This window comes from Vipera ursinii (genome assembly GCF_947247035.1).
Source record: "Vipera ursinii genome assembly, chromosome: 3".
NCBI lineage: Eukaryota > Metazoa > Chordata > Lepidosauria > Squamata > Viperidae > Vipera > Vipera ursinii.
The window spans coordinates 62,308,666-62,323,961 of NC_139516.1; the positions used below are offsets into that span (position 1 = coordinate 62,308,666).

The 15,296-nt window shown below is 37.8% G+C and overlaps 1 protein-coding gene across 1 annotated transcript in view; it reads left to right on the plus strand.

The window, feature by feature from the left end:
• The window catches only part of SCP2 (sterol carrier protein 2), a 39,327-nt gene that overhangs the window by 4,177 nt on the left and 19,854 nt on the right, over positions 1-15,296 (plus strand). Inside the window, exons 3-11 of the mRNA XM_083357828.1 lie at positions 689-760; positions 1,504-1,635; positions 2,353-2,420; positions 6,145-6,271; positions 6,558-6,621; positions 7,206-7,292; positions 8,177-8,327; positions 9,806-9,953; positions 13,721-13,828. Coding sequence (XP_083213954.1) covers positions 689-760; positions 1,504-1,635; positions 2,353-2,420; positions 6,145-6,271; positions 6,558-6,621; positions 7,206-7,292; positions 8,177-8,327; positions 9,806-9,953; positions 13,721-13,828 — 957 coding nt within the window. The remainder of the gene's footprint in view (positions 1-688; positions 761-1,503; positions 1,636-2,352; positions 2,421-6,144; positions 6,272-6,557; positions 6,622-7,205; positions 7,293-8,176; positions 8,328-9,805; positions 9,954-13,720; positions 13,829-15,296) is intronic.

A 15,296-nucleotide genomic window follows, 5' to 3' on the forward strand; every position in this document is an offset into this window, starting at 1 on the left:
AGAATTGCTGTCTGTGTGAACTTTAGCTAAGTTATTTTCATTTTATAACGTTCCCTTTCTGATCAGGTCTCTGCTTCAGAAGAGTAGGCAGGGTACAATTAATACCTCTGTAAAATACTTATTTAAAAATATAACATTAGTGTAAACATACTTTAAACATTGCTGATCCTTTAAATGCATTTACAGCTGTTTGCACCATCCTGTGATCATGTGACTGTGATTCATCATAGGGATTTTTGTTTGTTTCCGGTTTCAAGCAAAATCGTCCATCGGAAACCGTGGCTTTGCTTAAAGACCATGGTGTTCACTTAATGACTGCTTGCGTTTGCTTTATGACCGCTGCATTCTCTTAACAATCATGGCAAAAAGTCAGAAAATCAGATGCAGTCACATGATGACCTGCTTAACCACCGGCACAACTTATAGCTGTAATTCTTGGCTGAATTGCAGTCGTAAATCAAGGAGTACCTGTAACCAAAAATTATGATAACAACAGATGCCTTGTCTGGATTGACCCAAAGTGTTGAAACTAGCAGTTTATTTAATCTGCCACAAAGGAGAGAAAGTGTGCTTCCACATTGTTCACTTATGAAATCTGGCCTATTACATACAGCTTAACTGTCCACGCAGGCTTGTACAGTAAGTTTCTGATCAAGATTTTGTAATATGTTTTTTTCACCTTATTCAGGTCAAAACGCTCTTGCTGATGCAGGCATTCCATACTCGTCTGTAGAGCAAGCATGTGTAGGCTATGTATATGGTAAGTGAACGTATTAGTAAAGCTCACATTTTATCCTGATTCTCCTTTGCCCTTTTGAAGCTTGTGTCCTCCTCCTTGAAGCAGAGCTTATAACGTATTTATAAATATTCTAACAAGTGTTTAGGGCTTTCTTCTAACAAGAGGCAAAACACGAGGAGAAACTTTTGTATCTTGCAACACGTTTGCAGAGCAAGTTCTCTGTAGTGCTAGAATTGCTGGCAACCTTTAAACTTTCCATCTGCACAGCTGATTGCAAAATAGATAATGGAGAAGAAACCCTTTTTATTGCATTAGTTTTTGCAGGAAAGTTCATTTAACCCTGCAGGCTTCAGTTTTGATTGTTGCATGATTTAAAATTTACTGAAGAAAATATACTTGATTAAGATACAGATAAATGGTGAATTGAATCTATTTTTTAAAAAAATCTACCTGCGAATCTGAATGTTTCTCTACAATTTGAGATAAGGACTGTTTTTGTCCCACCAAAAGGTCCCTGACTAGTTCACATTTCATACTAAGCCAGGGCAACCACAGTAGAATATATCACAGGAGGTTGGAATCATACAGCTAAGTCATAACTCTGGCAAACTGCAATGGCTGCATTTCCACATCATGTCGTGCCAAAAATTAATGTATCACTTTAGAGGTTAATATGAAGAAATTTAGCATCTTTAGAAAGAGGCTAGAGAACATGATGGTATTTTATCAAAACTGACTCTGCGTGTTGTTTTTTTATTCCAAAGGTGACTCAGCCTGTGGGCAGCGGGCTATTTATCACAGTTTAGGTCTAACAGGTATCCCTATTATAAACGTTAACAACAATTGCGCTACTGGATCAACAGCTTTGTTTCTAGCAGGACAAGTAATAAAAGGAGGTAAGTTACATCTGCTCACCCCGAAGAAAAATATAGTTGTATTTAACCCTTGGTCAGGAGAGAAGCTGGCACATTCTCTAAGGTGTACTGAATTAAACATGACATTTTCCTGCACTTTTGAATGCACAATCTTTACAGATGCAAAACAAGAAATGTAAGAATATAGTTATGTGCAGACTTATCGGCACCTTTTAGTCAGTACTTTGTAAATGCTCCTTTGGCAGAAATAACTCCTTCTAAAGGTTTCCAGGAGACCTTTTCATTCTTGCTTTGGGAATTTTTCCCCCACTTTTCCTTGTGGAATTTTTACATCTTAGAAATAAAGTTAGTTAAAAAAAGGTGGGTAGTTGCAGCCAGAGTTTTGCTTCAAACTAAAAATCAGCTCAGCTAGTTTAAGAGAGTTCGTATCACAGATGTCATATTGTCTGCTCACATCATAAATTTAATGCACATAATTCCAAGCCTTGCATTTGTTTTGAGTGTCCGCACTGACTGGAACTCCAAATACTTCTGCAGAAAAATCCAATCTTGGTCAACCAAGCTTCCCCCCCCCCCCCCCCGCCGAGAAATTAAAGTTTGGGCAGCAGGGACAGAAAAAGGTGATTAATCCTTGCCTATCTCTGACCAATTATTTAGAGAGCTACAGATTGATCTACCTTCTGTTTCCCTCTTTATTAAAGCTTAAAGCATAATTATCCAATCATTTTTGTCTTTAAGGTTTGGCTAACTGTGTTTTGGCTCTTGGATTTGAAAAGATGGCAAGAGGATCCCTTTCAGCAAGTCAAGTGAGTGTTCAAGTCTTTGCTATTCAGGAAATGTGGAGGGGATGTTATTTGAAGACATAATCCTCCCAGAACTGGTTCAGAATATATATATTTTTTATCTCCTAAGGGGCCTGTTGGAGAGGTCTGGACAATGGATGGAAAGCAGCTTGAGTCAAGTTCACAAAATAAGTGAATATTTCTCCAATAGCATAAAGCTGTGGGGCCCAATCACTTCCATCTTTAGTCAGAACCCCAGGTTCCACTGTGCCTTAGCCATGTAATCCTTGATAAGATTCCCCTGAGGTTGTTTTTTTAGCAATCCTCCAGTTAAGTGGTACAGAGGTCTGGCCTTTTGGAGCAGAAGGCAGCTATGATTCAAGCTGAAGGGGATGGAAAGAAAAAAGCTAATTTTCTCTGGCCTACTAGAATCCCCCCTTCATTGGAAACATCAAGGCTTCTAGGAAAACAGCGGTCTGGAGTTTCTCTCAAGGCTTTCAGTCTACATCTGGGTTTTTCAGGAAGGATTGGGAGACAGAGCAATGGAGCTCTGAAACATTGATCTCTGTCCAGCTAAAAATATGGGGTTGAATGCCAAAGCTCCGTATAAATGGCAGTGGTAGACCTAGAAACAAAGTTTGGAGCACGTTGTCATTTGCTTTAGCCCACAAAAAAAGAAAGAGGCATCCAGAAAGAACAAAGAGAATGGTGAAAGAAGAGAAAATTAATGCTCCCAAAATATTTGAGTTTCTTTCCTTGGGGAGCCAACTTTTGACCAGGCCTGGCCCATGATCAGGAACCTTGATAATGCTGATATGATCAGAATGATCAGGCAGTGGTCTCCTGAGCGTATGTTTGTCAGGGCTAGGTATTCACAACAGACACAGATATTGATTTTTAGGCCTAAAACAAATAGGATGAGATGCTACTCCCCAAGTAGGTCTCTTGACTCTGAGGATTCATTCCAAGTGTCCTTTTTATTTGCAGACTATTCCTTTCCAGAAGCATTTTTGAATCTAAGCCACATATTAAAAGCCTCATATTTATTACATCTTCTTCAGAAAGGGACTACAGGTAGTCCTTGTCTTATGACCACATTGAGCCCAAAATGTCTGTTGTTAAGTGAGACATTAAGTGAGTTTTGCTCCATTTTATGACCTTTCTTGCCCCAGTTGTTAAGTGAATCACTGAAGTTAAGTTGGTAACACAGTTGTGAAGAGAATATGGCTTCCTCATTGACTTTGGTTGTCAGAAGTTTGCAAAAGGTGATCACATGACCCCGGGACACTGCAACCATCATAAATTTGAGTCAATTGCCAAACATCTGATTTTTGATCACATCATGGGGATGCTGCAAAAGTCGCAACGGTTATAACTCACATTTTTCAGTTCTGTTGTAACTTTGAATGGTCGCTAAATGAACTGTTGTAAGTCGTGGACTACCTGTACTGTTCATCAACTGCCGTGTAGATATGAACAAATACTGGATAGAATGTATTAAGATAAAAATTTAAATCTAAATCAAGAGACTCAAAAGCAAGAATTAGAAAATTGTAGTCAAGGGAAAAATGTGCCTATTATTTTGATGTTGTGGCTTATAGATTTTTCTGGTTCTTTGAAATACCCTCTCCTTGTTTGATCCATTTGTATTCTGTTGCTAGTTTGGTTCAACATATGTCACATTGCATTATGGTGTGGTATGCTGGCTTGACAGCCGCGGATAGAAAGACACTACAGAGGGTGGTAAGCACAGCACAAAACATCGTGGGCTGTCTACCACTAGACGACATCGCTAGGGCCCGCTGCCTTAGGAGAGAGGAAAATCCTCAGGGACAACTCACACCCTGGTCAGCACCTCTTCACTCTCCTACCATCGGGTAGGAGATACAGAAGCATAGCCAGCCACACCAACAGGCTGAAGAACAGTTTCTGCCCATGGGCTGTCAGACTCCTGAATGGAAAATAACTCCATGTCAACATAATATGATAGACTTGCAGGGCTGGTGCGTTGTGTTTGTTAGGGATTTTTTTTTGTCTTCACTGTGTTGTGTTGGGGGGGTGCACAAAGGGAGGCTCAGCCAATCTCATTGTACACATGTTGTACTTTGACAATAAAGGTTGATTTGATTTGCTGATTTGCATTGGGCTCCATTATATAGTAGCATTTTGATTTATCATAGGTATGGTATAGATCAGAGGTAGGCAAACTTGGCTCTTTTATGACTCGTGGACTTCAACTCCTAGAATTCCTGAGCCAGCATGGCTGGTTCAGGAATTCTGTGAGTTGAAGTCCACGAGTCATAAAAGAGCCAAGGTTGCATACCCCTGGTATAGATCATGGGTGTCAAACTTGCTGTGATGACCCAGGACACGGCACAGAGGCAACATAGTCAGCTGGCAGTTCAAACTGTCCCTTATTTGCTCCAGATGTTCCCCAAATGCTCCCATGTTTTTGGAAAGTCCCAGAACAGGTAATGACACACACATGCATACACACCTTCAGCAGCCTCTGGCTGCAGGTAGTTTCAAAAGTTTTTAGATTAGAACAGCAATTTACTCAAAGCCAAGTAGATAACAAAGAAAGGAACATACATCCAAATCTAACGAGTCTGTGGAAATACAAGCTTGCCTGAGTAGTTTCAGAAGAGAAGCCAAAATTCAAATAGTCTGAGGTTTGGAGCACCAAATCAAGTGTCAGCCAGTCCAATGGTCGGAGTTTCAGGGTTTACTAGTAGAGTTCACAACACAGAACAAGAAATCAGAGAGTTGTTTCCAGTGTCGGCAACGGCACACAAACCTCCAATAATTCAGCATTTGTTCTCGACAAATGCCCCTTCCCACAGTGTCTCCTTAAGTCTCAGCCCCAGGTGGGCCTTGTGGAGAGGGGTGGGGGCGCTCTCCTCCTGAGTAGTCAGGCCTGCCTTTGTTGTTCCCTCCTTCTCTCCACTCTCCATGCTCTAGGATCAGGAGGGGATGGCCCTTGCTCATCGCCCAAGTTCTGTCTCATGTTCATCCTGCCCCCGTTCCTCCCTGCCATCAAGCTGTCCCAATCCTGAAAGGCCCTGGCCTGCCTCGGCCTGCTCCTCCCCATACGCCTCCCCCTCGATCTCCTTTGGCTCCAGTTCCAGCTCATCTTCCTCAGTAGATTCAGGCTCCAACCTGGGCATGACACTCGCTGCGCCACGTGACGTGTTGTGACGTATCAACTTTTTTTTTGCATTGCCGGAGCTGGGGTGGGCACAGCCTCCACATGATGCCATTGGCCCGTGGGCTGGCAGTTTGACACCCCTGGTATAGATGTTTATTGTTTCTTTGAACCTCCTAACATGATTCAGTCTCGACTCTTACCTGAAAATGAACATTATGAATTTCACTTGCTTATAAGTTACACACTTGACTCTGTAGTAGAAAATTAATATATTTGATTTTTATAAATTGTTGGATATGTCTACCTATATGTTTGGTTCAGAAGCAAATGAAATGATGCAGTCTTAAGACTATATATGGCTGATAACCAACAAGTGAACTGTCATAGTGTCTTTTCTTTTTTATGTAAGTTTTTATTAATTTTTTAATACAATTCAACAGTGCTTTTTCAACAAATGTGCTGTCTGAGTTCATCATTCACATTAAATTCCTAATCCCTAGTTCATTTCTCCAACCGTTGGTAAAATAAGTCTTTTCCCTTTTATGTGTGCTCAATGTAAGACTGTTGTGGTATTCATAATATATGTTTTATGTCTTTCAGTTTACTGATAGAGTGATTCCAACAGACAAGCATATGGAAGTTATGATAAATAAGTATGGCATAGAAAGCGCCCCATTTGCTCCACAAATGTTTGGACATGCTGGCAAAGAACACATGGAAAAATATGGTATGTTAAAATATGAAGATGTCTTGTATACTGTAACATTGTTAATGATGGGCCACATCACTGTGAAGATCTTTGTGCCCAAAAACCTGACTTCTACAGGGGCACAGTTTTACAGAATACAGTCAACTGGAGTTCTGTTAATTGTTTTGATTCTTACCTAATTTCTATTGAGCCTCTGAGATCACAAGGTCGCAATAAGCACAGTGTTTTTGCTTAAATTGAGTAAAACCAACTTATGAAGTCAGTTTTTTTAAATATACATTTTATATGCTTTTGATTATTTTAGGGACAAAGCTTGAACACTTTGCAAAAATTGCCTGGAAGAATCATAAGCATTCAGTGAACAATCCGTAAGTACAATGCTTTAGGTAACATGTTAGAATCCCAGTCTAAAAAAAAAAGTATTGTGTTTTGTTGGGGGGGGGAAGCAAAGAAGTATTTAAAATGGGGAGGAGGGTATTATAAAAGGTGGCTAAAAATTTCCATGCTCACAAAAAAGAGATAAAATTATAAAGGATTAGGATATAAATACCAGACACACATAAGTTCTAAATAAACAGCTTCCGAGCAGAGCCAATATTTCTCTGAATATGAATACACACCAGAAGGGAACTATAATTTTCTTATACTTCCCATGGGAACAACAAAAAGTTTAGTCTGCTGCTGTTAGGAGTATTATGATAGGTAGTCCTTGGACTGGCCTGAGGAAAGCTGCTTTATGCAACTACATTGTTCAAATGAGACTTCAAAAAAATTTCAAAACTTGTGGAAAGAGCTGGCAGAAGCACCAGCAAGAGATATTCATTACAAAATTGCATGATAATTTGACCTGTTGTGGGAAGATAATTTTAAGATTTTGAAGAGTAAAAGCAACAGTTCAGTGACTCTGTTTTTGAATTGTTCTGATTGCATTTGTTCTTCCTGTTTTCTGTAGAAATTCTCAGTTTCGAAAGGAATACAGTTTAGATGAAGTGTTACAATCTCGCAAGGTTTTTGACTTCTTGACAGTCTTACAGTGTTGGTAAGAATTCAGCACTACAGTGCTTTTGTGACCCTATTTCTCCTTTGATCAAAAAGCTTACAGTATTCTCTTCTTGATTTTTTTTTCTCTTGGCTGTTTACCTTTGTTTCTTTGGAGCATTTCCTTTTTGCTAGACATGGTTTTTTTTTTTTTTAAAAAAATTGAATTAGGAACTTTGCACATAGCATATTATTAACCACTAATCCATGAGTCTTACACAAATGTGTTAACTTCAAAAGTTACAGAAGTGGTTACATGAAACATACTGTACGTACTTGAAATTTCAGATTTCCTACACAGTAATATATAAAATAGCACATTTACACATTTTTGCTACATAATTGCTTTACAACACGCTAAGCCAGGCATGTCAAACTTGCAACGTCGTGTGACATATCGGGACTTTTTCCCCATTGCTGGCAATGGGGTGGGTGTGGTTTCGGCGTGATGCATCCGGCCCATGGGCCAGCAGTTTGACATGCCTGCACTAAGCAGTTTTAAGCCCTGTAATTTCAGTGGTATAAATTTGACTACTGGTCAAATTCTCATCTGCCACTGTACAGTTTTTAAAAATATTTTAGGGCAAAACACTTGCATGGCTAGAGTATTTTTCAGCTAGCTAATGTGGTGAGACGCCTTAGTCAGAAATGGAAATCCTGGCCTGAAACCAGCTTGTGATTCTTTCTCTTACCGCTGCCCCCATCCAATCAGCACCTGAGAAATTCACAACTTGATCTCCAACTTGAAAATTGGTAAAGCTGTTGAGTTGATAAAGCAGAGTAAAATCCAGAGGTGTGGCCCCTATATTGCTGTCCCTTTTTTACACATATAAATTGTTCAGTGAGTGGAATAGTCCATAACCAATCCTTATTGTTTGTTTTAAGTCCAACATCTGATGGTGCAGCAGCTGTAGTCCTTGCTAGTGAAGAATTTGTGAAGATGAATGGATTGGAGCTGAAAGCTGTCGAAATTTTGGCCCAAGAGATGCGGACTGACTTTTCGAGCTCATTTGACGAAAACAGCTGCATTAAAATGGCAAGCCTGACCTTTTACTGTATACGGTTGCATGTGCCATGAATATACCTATGAAATACTGAAAATAATTTAAGGATTAGACACAAACTGAAATGATAAAATAGCCCTTGCTTGCTATAATATAAATAATATATTTTAAAAGGAAAAAATAAGTGGGGAAGAAAACAAGCAAGCAAGCATGGGAGCTGGGACTCTTGTCTTTGGCAACAGCTCCCCAGGAGAAGAACAAGAGATTTCTAAGCAAAAAGAGTACATTATGGGATAGAAAGGGGTGCAATGGCTCATTGGGTAAAGATGCTGAGAAAGCTGACAGCCCTGGTTTGAGACCCGAGGGCCACACAATGGGATGAGCTTCTGTTACTTGCCCCAGCTCCTGCCCTTCTAGCAGTTCCAAAGCATGCAAATGTGAGTAGATAAATAGGTACCACTTCGGTGGGAAGGTAATAGCATTCGGTGCACTTTGGTGTATAGTCATGCTGGCCACATGACCATAGAAAATGCCTTTGGACAACGCTGGCTCCCTCAGCTAAGAAATGTAGATGACCAGCGCCCCCTACAATCGGATTCAACTGGACAGGAAAACCTTTATCTTTTATGGGATAGGACAGGGGTAGGCAACCTTGGCTCTTTTATGACTCGTGGACTTCAACTCCCAGAATTCCTGAGCCAGCCATGCTGGCTCAGGAATTCTGGAAGTTGAAGTCCACGAGTCATAAAAGAGCCGAGGTTGTCTACCCCTGGGATAGGAGATCCATGGAGAAAGGAAGCTTTCAGTTTAAATCCCATGCTCTAAATCTAAAGTCTACAGAATTGCTGAAAGAGCACCTCTTGTTGGATATGAGTGGGTCATAGAGCGAGTATGAACAGGTGTAAAATGACTCATTACTTTTGAAGAGTCTAATTCTGTAATTTCATAACTCTGTGAATATATTTAATAGAGTGCTCAGTAGCTACTTTGTTTCAGTCATGCCTAAATTTTCCCTAGCATGTAACAACGTAGCTTAATTCAGAATAAAAGTACTGTACCCAATTATATTTTTAATTTTTAATTTTCTGGTGCTGCTTTCAGTGCATTTATTTATGTATATGTTGCCTTTTTATGTACGTTATTTGGAACATATGTATAAAGCGATGGGAAATACGTACCGTCCATTTACTATTCATAAACTTCAAGCAGATTTTATATAAGCATATTTAATCTCTGATAATTTCATTTTATTTTCTGTGGGTCTCTCAAAAATAGTGCTTCTTGATTGGGGCAGTGTCTAAATATTATCAATCCCTGCATATGCAGTCAATTCATATTTGTCTATTTGGTGATAATATTCCAAATGGTTAAGTAGTGGAGTTTGTGTGCGTGTGCGTGTGCATACGTGCATTTCAATTTTAAAAAAGCCATTCTTCAGGACAATTAAATGGAGGTCAGAAAACAGAAACATTCAATGAACTGCATTCTGGTTGTATTTTGTTGCTCTTAGGTTGGTTATGATATGACAAAGGATGCTACAAAAAGTTGTTTTTCGAAAACTGGCCTAACACCAGAAGATGTGGACGTGATTGAACTTCATGACTGTTTCTCTGCTAACGAATTAATTACATATGAAGCTCTGGGACTCTGTCCTGAAGGTATTCCTTAAATATTAGAACTACTAAATAACTTGGCCATAGCCAGCACACAATTAAATGGACTTTTCCCTTTGTTTAACTCTTCAAAACTGATCTCTGGAGGCAAATTGATTGCTAGAAAGTTCTCCCTTTCTGATGCCTTCCTACCATCACACAGATAAAAATAGCACAGTGGACTGCTCCTCTTTGCTAGCACTATCTTTGAAGACAGTACTAGCCTTTTAAGATTTTGAAGGAATAGGTTTACAATTAACAGGAGACCGTTAATCATCCTCTTCCAAGTTCAATGGTTCTTGTTTAACAATCACAGTTGGGACCAGTAACTCAGACGGTAAGCAAAGTGGTCACTCAGTGAAACTACAATTATCCTTATGATCTTGCTTCATTTTTCCTTTGCTTTATGGGAAGATTGTAAATGCAAGGATTGGTAGTAAAGTTACCTCTTCACCACTGTTGTAATGGCAAATGATCATTGTATAAAGCAGTCGGTAAATGTAAGGCTATGGGAATGGTTGTTCTGTCTGAAATTAGGCTGAAGTCAGATAAGTGAGCATCAGTTAGAGGCCACGAAAAAGATTTGAAAATACTGCCTGTCCTTCTGTGTAACAAGAATATTTTTACACATATTGTAGATCTGTCAAAGAGAGGTCTTAAACAAGCTATATAATCTATCCACACCAACTTTGTAAATATATTTTATTGATTTTTTTAACATAATCACCATAATGTTTGGTAAACAGCGTGTTGCATGGGTTTATAGTAAACAATCACTATTAGTTTCTATAATCTATAATCCACATAGTAGCTTTGCTTGATTTTCTCTTCTTCCAATAATATTCTCTTTGCCAACCTTGAATAAATACAATTCTTATTATTTTGATAAGTAACAATTAAGTATAAAGATTTTTCCAACATTTCTACAAATAATAACCACATCCATATAATGCTTCTTTTCTATCAAGACATCTTGGTTGCCTCGTTATAAATCCTGTTAACAATTCTTATTTAAATTTGTTTTCCCCACAGTGTTCAAAACATTCTTACTAGTTAAGATTTTCTCAAAATTGATTACATTTAATAAGTCTATTTTCTTCGTACAAGCCATTCCAACACTTTTACATTTCTCATATCTTAAAAAATAAAGAAAGAAAAGAAGAAGAAAATAGTATACTACCCTCTTAAACTAATATACATTTATTTCCAAAATTTTTCTGTTCTTTTTAATCATAATTAAATGTATGTTTAATAATAATAATAAGAAGAAGAAGAAGAAGTTGGAAGGGACCTTGAAGATCATCTAGCCCAACCCCCTGCTCATACAGGAAACCCTATACCATTTCGGACAAACGGCTGTCCAGTCTTTTCTTAAAAACTTCCAGTATTGGAACATTCACCGCTTCTGGAGGCAGATTGTTCCACTGGTTAATTGTTCTAACTGTCAGGAAGTTTCAACCATCCCAAACATTTTTATGTTTCTCATATAAAAGTAAAAAAGAAAGAAGAAAAAATACTATACTACTTGGGGGGTTCATCCCTCTTAAACTAAAATTCATTTATATCCAAAATCTTTCCATTTCTTTAACCATATTCAAACAGATGTTTAATTTTTAAATATTCCCTTTGATACATCATCTAATTTTTTTAATTCTCACTTTAGCCTTTTTCTTTTGCCAAACCTCTTTCCTAATCAATATATTACATTTGATCAAAAAGTCTTTCCATAGTCTTATAAATGTTGTAGATAATAAGAGGCAAATCAAATAAAATGTCTTTGTGGAGAGATTTTGCCCCTTTGAAGATCGTTTCCTTTCTCTCTTGGTTTCTCTTATCACTTTTTGTTTCTCCAGTTCTCATGGTATTCTTGACAGCTCTGCAATCCATTTTGTTAGATCTTTTTTCTTGTCCTCAGATTTCTTTTTTAATCTTAAAAGGTAAAGGTTCCCCCGCACATGTGTGCTAGTCGTTTCCGGCTCTAGGGGCCGGTGCTCATCTCTGTTTCAAAGCTGAAGAACCAGCGCTTGTCCGAGGACATCTCCGTGGTCATGTGGCCTGCATGACTAGACGCCAAAGGCGCACGGAACGCTGTTACCTTCCCACTGGAGTGGTCCCTATTTTTCTGCTTTCATTTTTACGTGCTTTCGAACTGCTAGGTTGGCTGTAGCTGTGACGAGTAACAGGTGCTCACTTAGAGTATAACTTATCTTTTCCATGTCCAATATTTCTTGTAAATTTTTCCCCACTTGGATTAGGTCATATTTCCTTGTGTTAAGTTCCATCTTTAATCTCTTTCCTCTAATTTATATTCAACTGTCTGCGTTATCTCCTCCCTCTCTATTATTGTTTTCTGAGTTTTTTTGTTGTGAAGTTAACTTGGAGATGGATTCATTTATATTTCCAAAGTTATTTTTAATTTCCTCATAGTTTAAGTTCATTGTTGTTTGAATTAGTTGCAACATCTCATACATCTCCTCCTGGAAAGTATTTGTTTTAGAGTCACAGTTAGGTAAATGTTTGTAATCCAGAAAGGTCAGATTATTTTTTTCTCTCTAAAATTTATAGTTCTCATTTTTTTATATAGCCCAGAGTGTTTTCTTTTTTTGTCACAACTGTTCTCTATTATTAAAACTTTGAAGGTCACAAAAACAGATTAATTTTTCTTGGGCCTTGCCAATTCCTGTATTAGAGCAACTGTTGTTGTAATTTTCATCCACCACTAGATATCAGCACCAGTTCATTTTTCAGTTTTCAAAATAAACAGTTTTCTACTTTCATAATTTAAATTGAAAATCTTAACAGATTTCACTTGTTTCAAACTTATTCAAATTTAAGTCTTGTATTCATTTCATTTCAGAATATTTCTATCCCGCTAAAATGTTTAATTCACCGCTTCCATCTGTAGGAGGGCGGAGCAAAGGTCACTTTTGGAGGATTTTTCTTCTTCTTGGGATTATTTTTTCCAGGAAATTAGTTAATAAGTAGAATAGAGAAAATCGATATTCTTACCCAGATCCAAACACATTTACAATCATCTTAAAATAGTGCTTTTGGGCTTCAGTTGCTTGTAGCTTGGGCTAGACTCTAAAGTTAGGCTAGCCTTTCTCCTGTTGGTTTCTGGAAGGTTTTTCTCGGACCAATCGGGTTGACTGCTGTCTCTCCTTGGTCCATGGGACTTACTTCCTTTTTTGCTGCCTCTTCGTGGTGACTTCTGGCCCATTTAGGATCCCCTAACAGGAAGAAAATCAGCTGTAGGGTGCGGAGCCCCACAATCCCTTGGCTGCTGTGGAAAACCGGAAGCCTTACCCACACTAACATTGAATGGGAAATGTAGCAATATGATTTATTGCTTTATAGGGTAGTGGATAAGGTACTGGCCTGGAAACCAGGAGACTGTGAATTCTAGTCTCACCTTAGGCATAAAAGCCAGCTGGGTGACTCTGGGGTAGTCACTCTGTCTCAGCCTAATTCACCTCACAGGGTTGTTGTTGCAGGGAAAATAGGAAGAGAAAGTATTAGCTATGTTTGCTGCCTTGAGTTATTTATAAGGTAATAAAGGTATGATAAAAATATAATAAATGTAACTAGAGCAGAAAGAATTTATTTCTATGAACTTAAGGATATAGAAATGATTGCATAGATACAGTTGTGCTGTCCCTATTAAATTAATTACCATTTTGGACTATTAATGTCACATTAATGTCAGAGACTTCAGAAGTTGTATTTAGAAGTGGGAGATACCATATGCATTAATATTTTTTTTTTGTTTTAAGGAGGAGCAGGTGAGCTGATTGACAGAGGAGACACAACATATGGTGGAAAATGGGTTATAAATCCCAGCGGTGGTTTGATTTCAAAAGGACACCCACTGGGTGCTACAGGTAATTCATTGTGTATAAGGCTTTTAAGTATGGAAAAAATATGTGCAATTTTATTTAAAGAGAAGGCTAAACTAGGCCTTCTCTGTTGCAATCAGCCATCAATAATTAACCACACAGACCTGCTACTTTGACAAGAACATATAGTAGGTAATATTCAGTTATTCTATGCTGAGTTATCTGGTAGGAAATCCTACTAAATGCCCTATTAATGTCCATAAACCCTTTAAACACAAACACATCTTTTTTAGCCACTTCAAGAAATAATTTCTGGCCAGCTGAAATATTTGGCAAGGAAATTGTAGGCCTGGTAGCATTCCATAGGGTTTGCTAAGCAGCTCTGGAAATTGTCCCAAGCTATCTTCATGCCTTCCCTTTTTTTAGTATGAAGATAGTTCTTTATGTAGAAAAAAACTAATACATGCAAATGTTTCTGCTTATTACAAATATACTGGTTTAAAGTGAACTGGAAAAAGTGTATGTGTGTGTATCTATATATATCTATATCTATATATCTATATCTCTATCTTCTATCTATCTATCTATCTATCTATCTATCTATCTATCTATCTATCTATCTATCTATGGCTTATTCTTATTTGAAAATTGAAGCACTTGTCTTCACTTTGATTTCAGCGTATGCATGGATAGGTAAATATAATCCCTAAATTGAGAGGTGTTGGTTAATATTTTTCTTAGAAATACTATGTTAAGGAGTATGATAACATTTCTAAGACTAAATTGTTTCCTGAATGAAGCTTGTGTCCTTGTGTGGCATATTTTTTTCTTGGCAAAAATATAAAAGTGTTCTAGAATGTTTTTTTAACTTCTCAGTGTAATCCATAATCCATGTATGCCATCCAAGTTTAGCCAGTACCTATTCCACTTATCTTGTCAAACTCAAAAGAGTTGGCTAGATCTATTCATTTTCTCTCGAAGTAAACCTTTCCTTTGTGTGTTTACATATTTGTGCAACTGCTTATGAACTTGAACTTAGCTATTGATCGTAGCAGACTTGCACCCAGGACAGATTATATTTTTACTTGTATTCAAATATTTGGGCTTTTTTCCTCTTTAAAAAATTGCAGAAATTCATTTGTTTAAAGTCATTCATGAACTGCCTAGAACTGTTATTCATAATCAGTAAAATAGAACAACTTGTTTAGTTTTCTGTTCTTGGTTGGCTGTTGTGTTCTTCAGCATATTTATCATGTTCTTCAGCTAAAAGACAACTTTAATCTGGCTGTTGAGAGCTGAAATATTAAGGATGCAGATACAGAAAATGCTGTCCTAATGCCAAAAGCTAATTTTTAGTCTGTCGCTCCCTGTGCAAATATCTTGACATTCTGTTTGATTAGAGGAGTGTAATCGCTCTTTGGACAAGGTGATGAAATCTTTTTATTTGAGCTTATATCAGCTTTTCAATTCTTAGAATGATTGCTCTTTACCTATCTGCTAACAATGTTCCAGA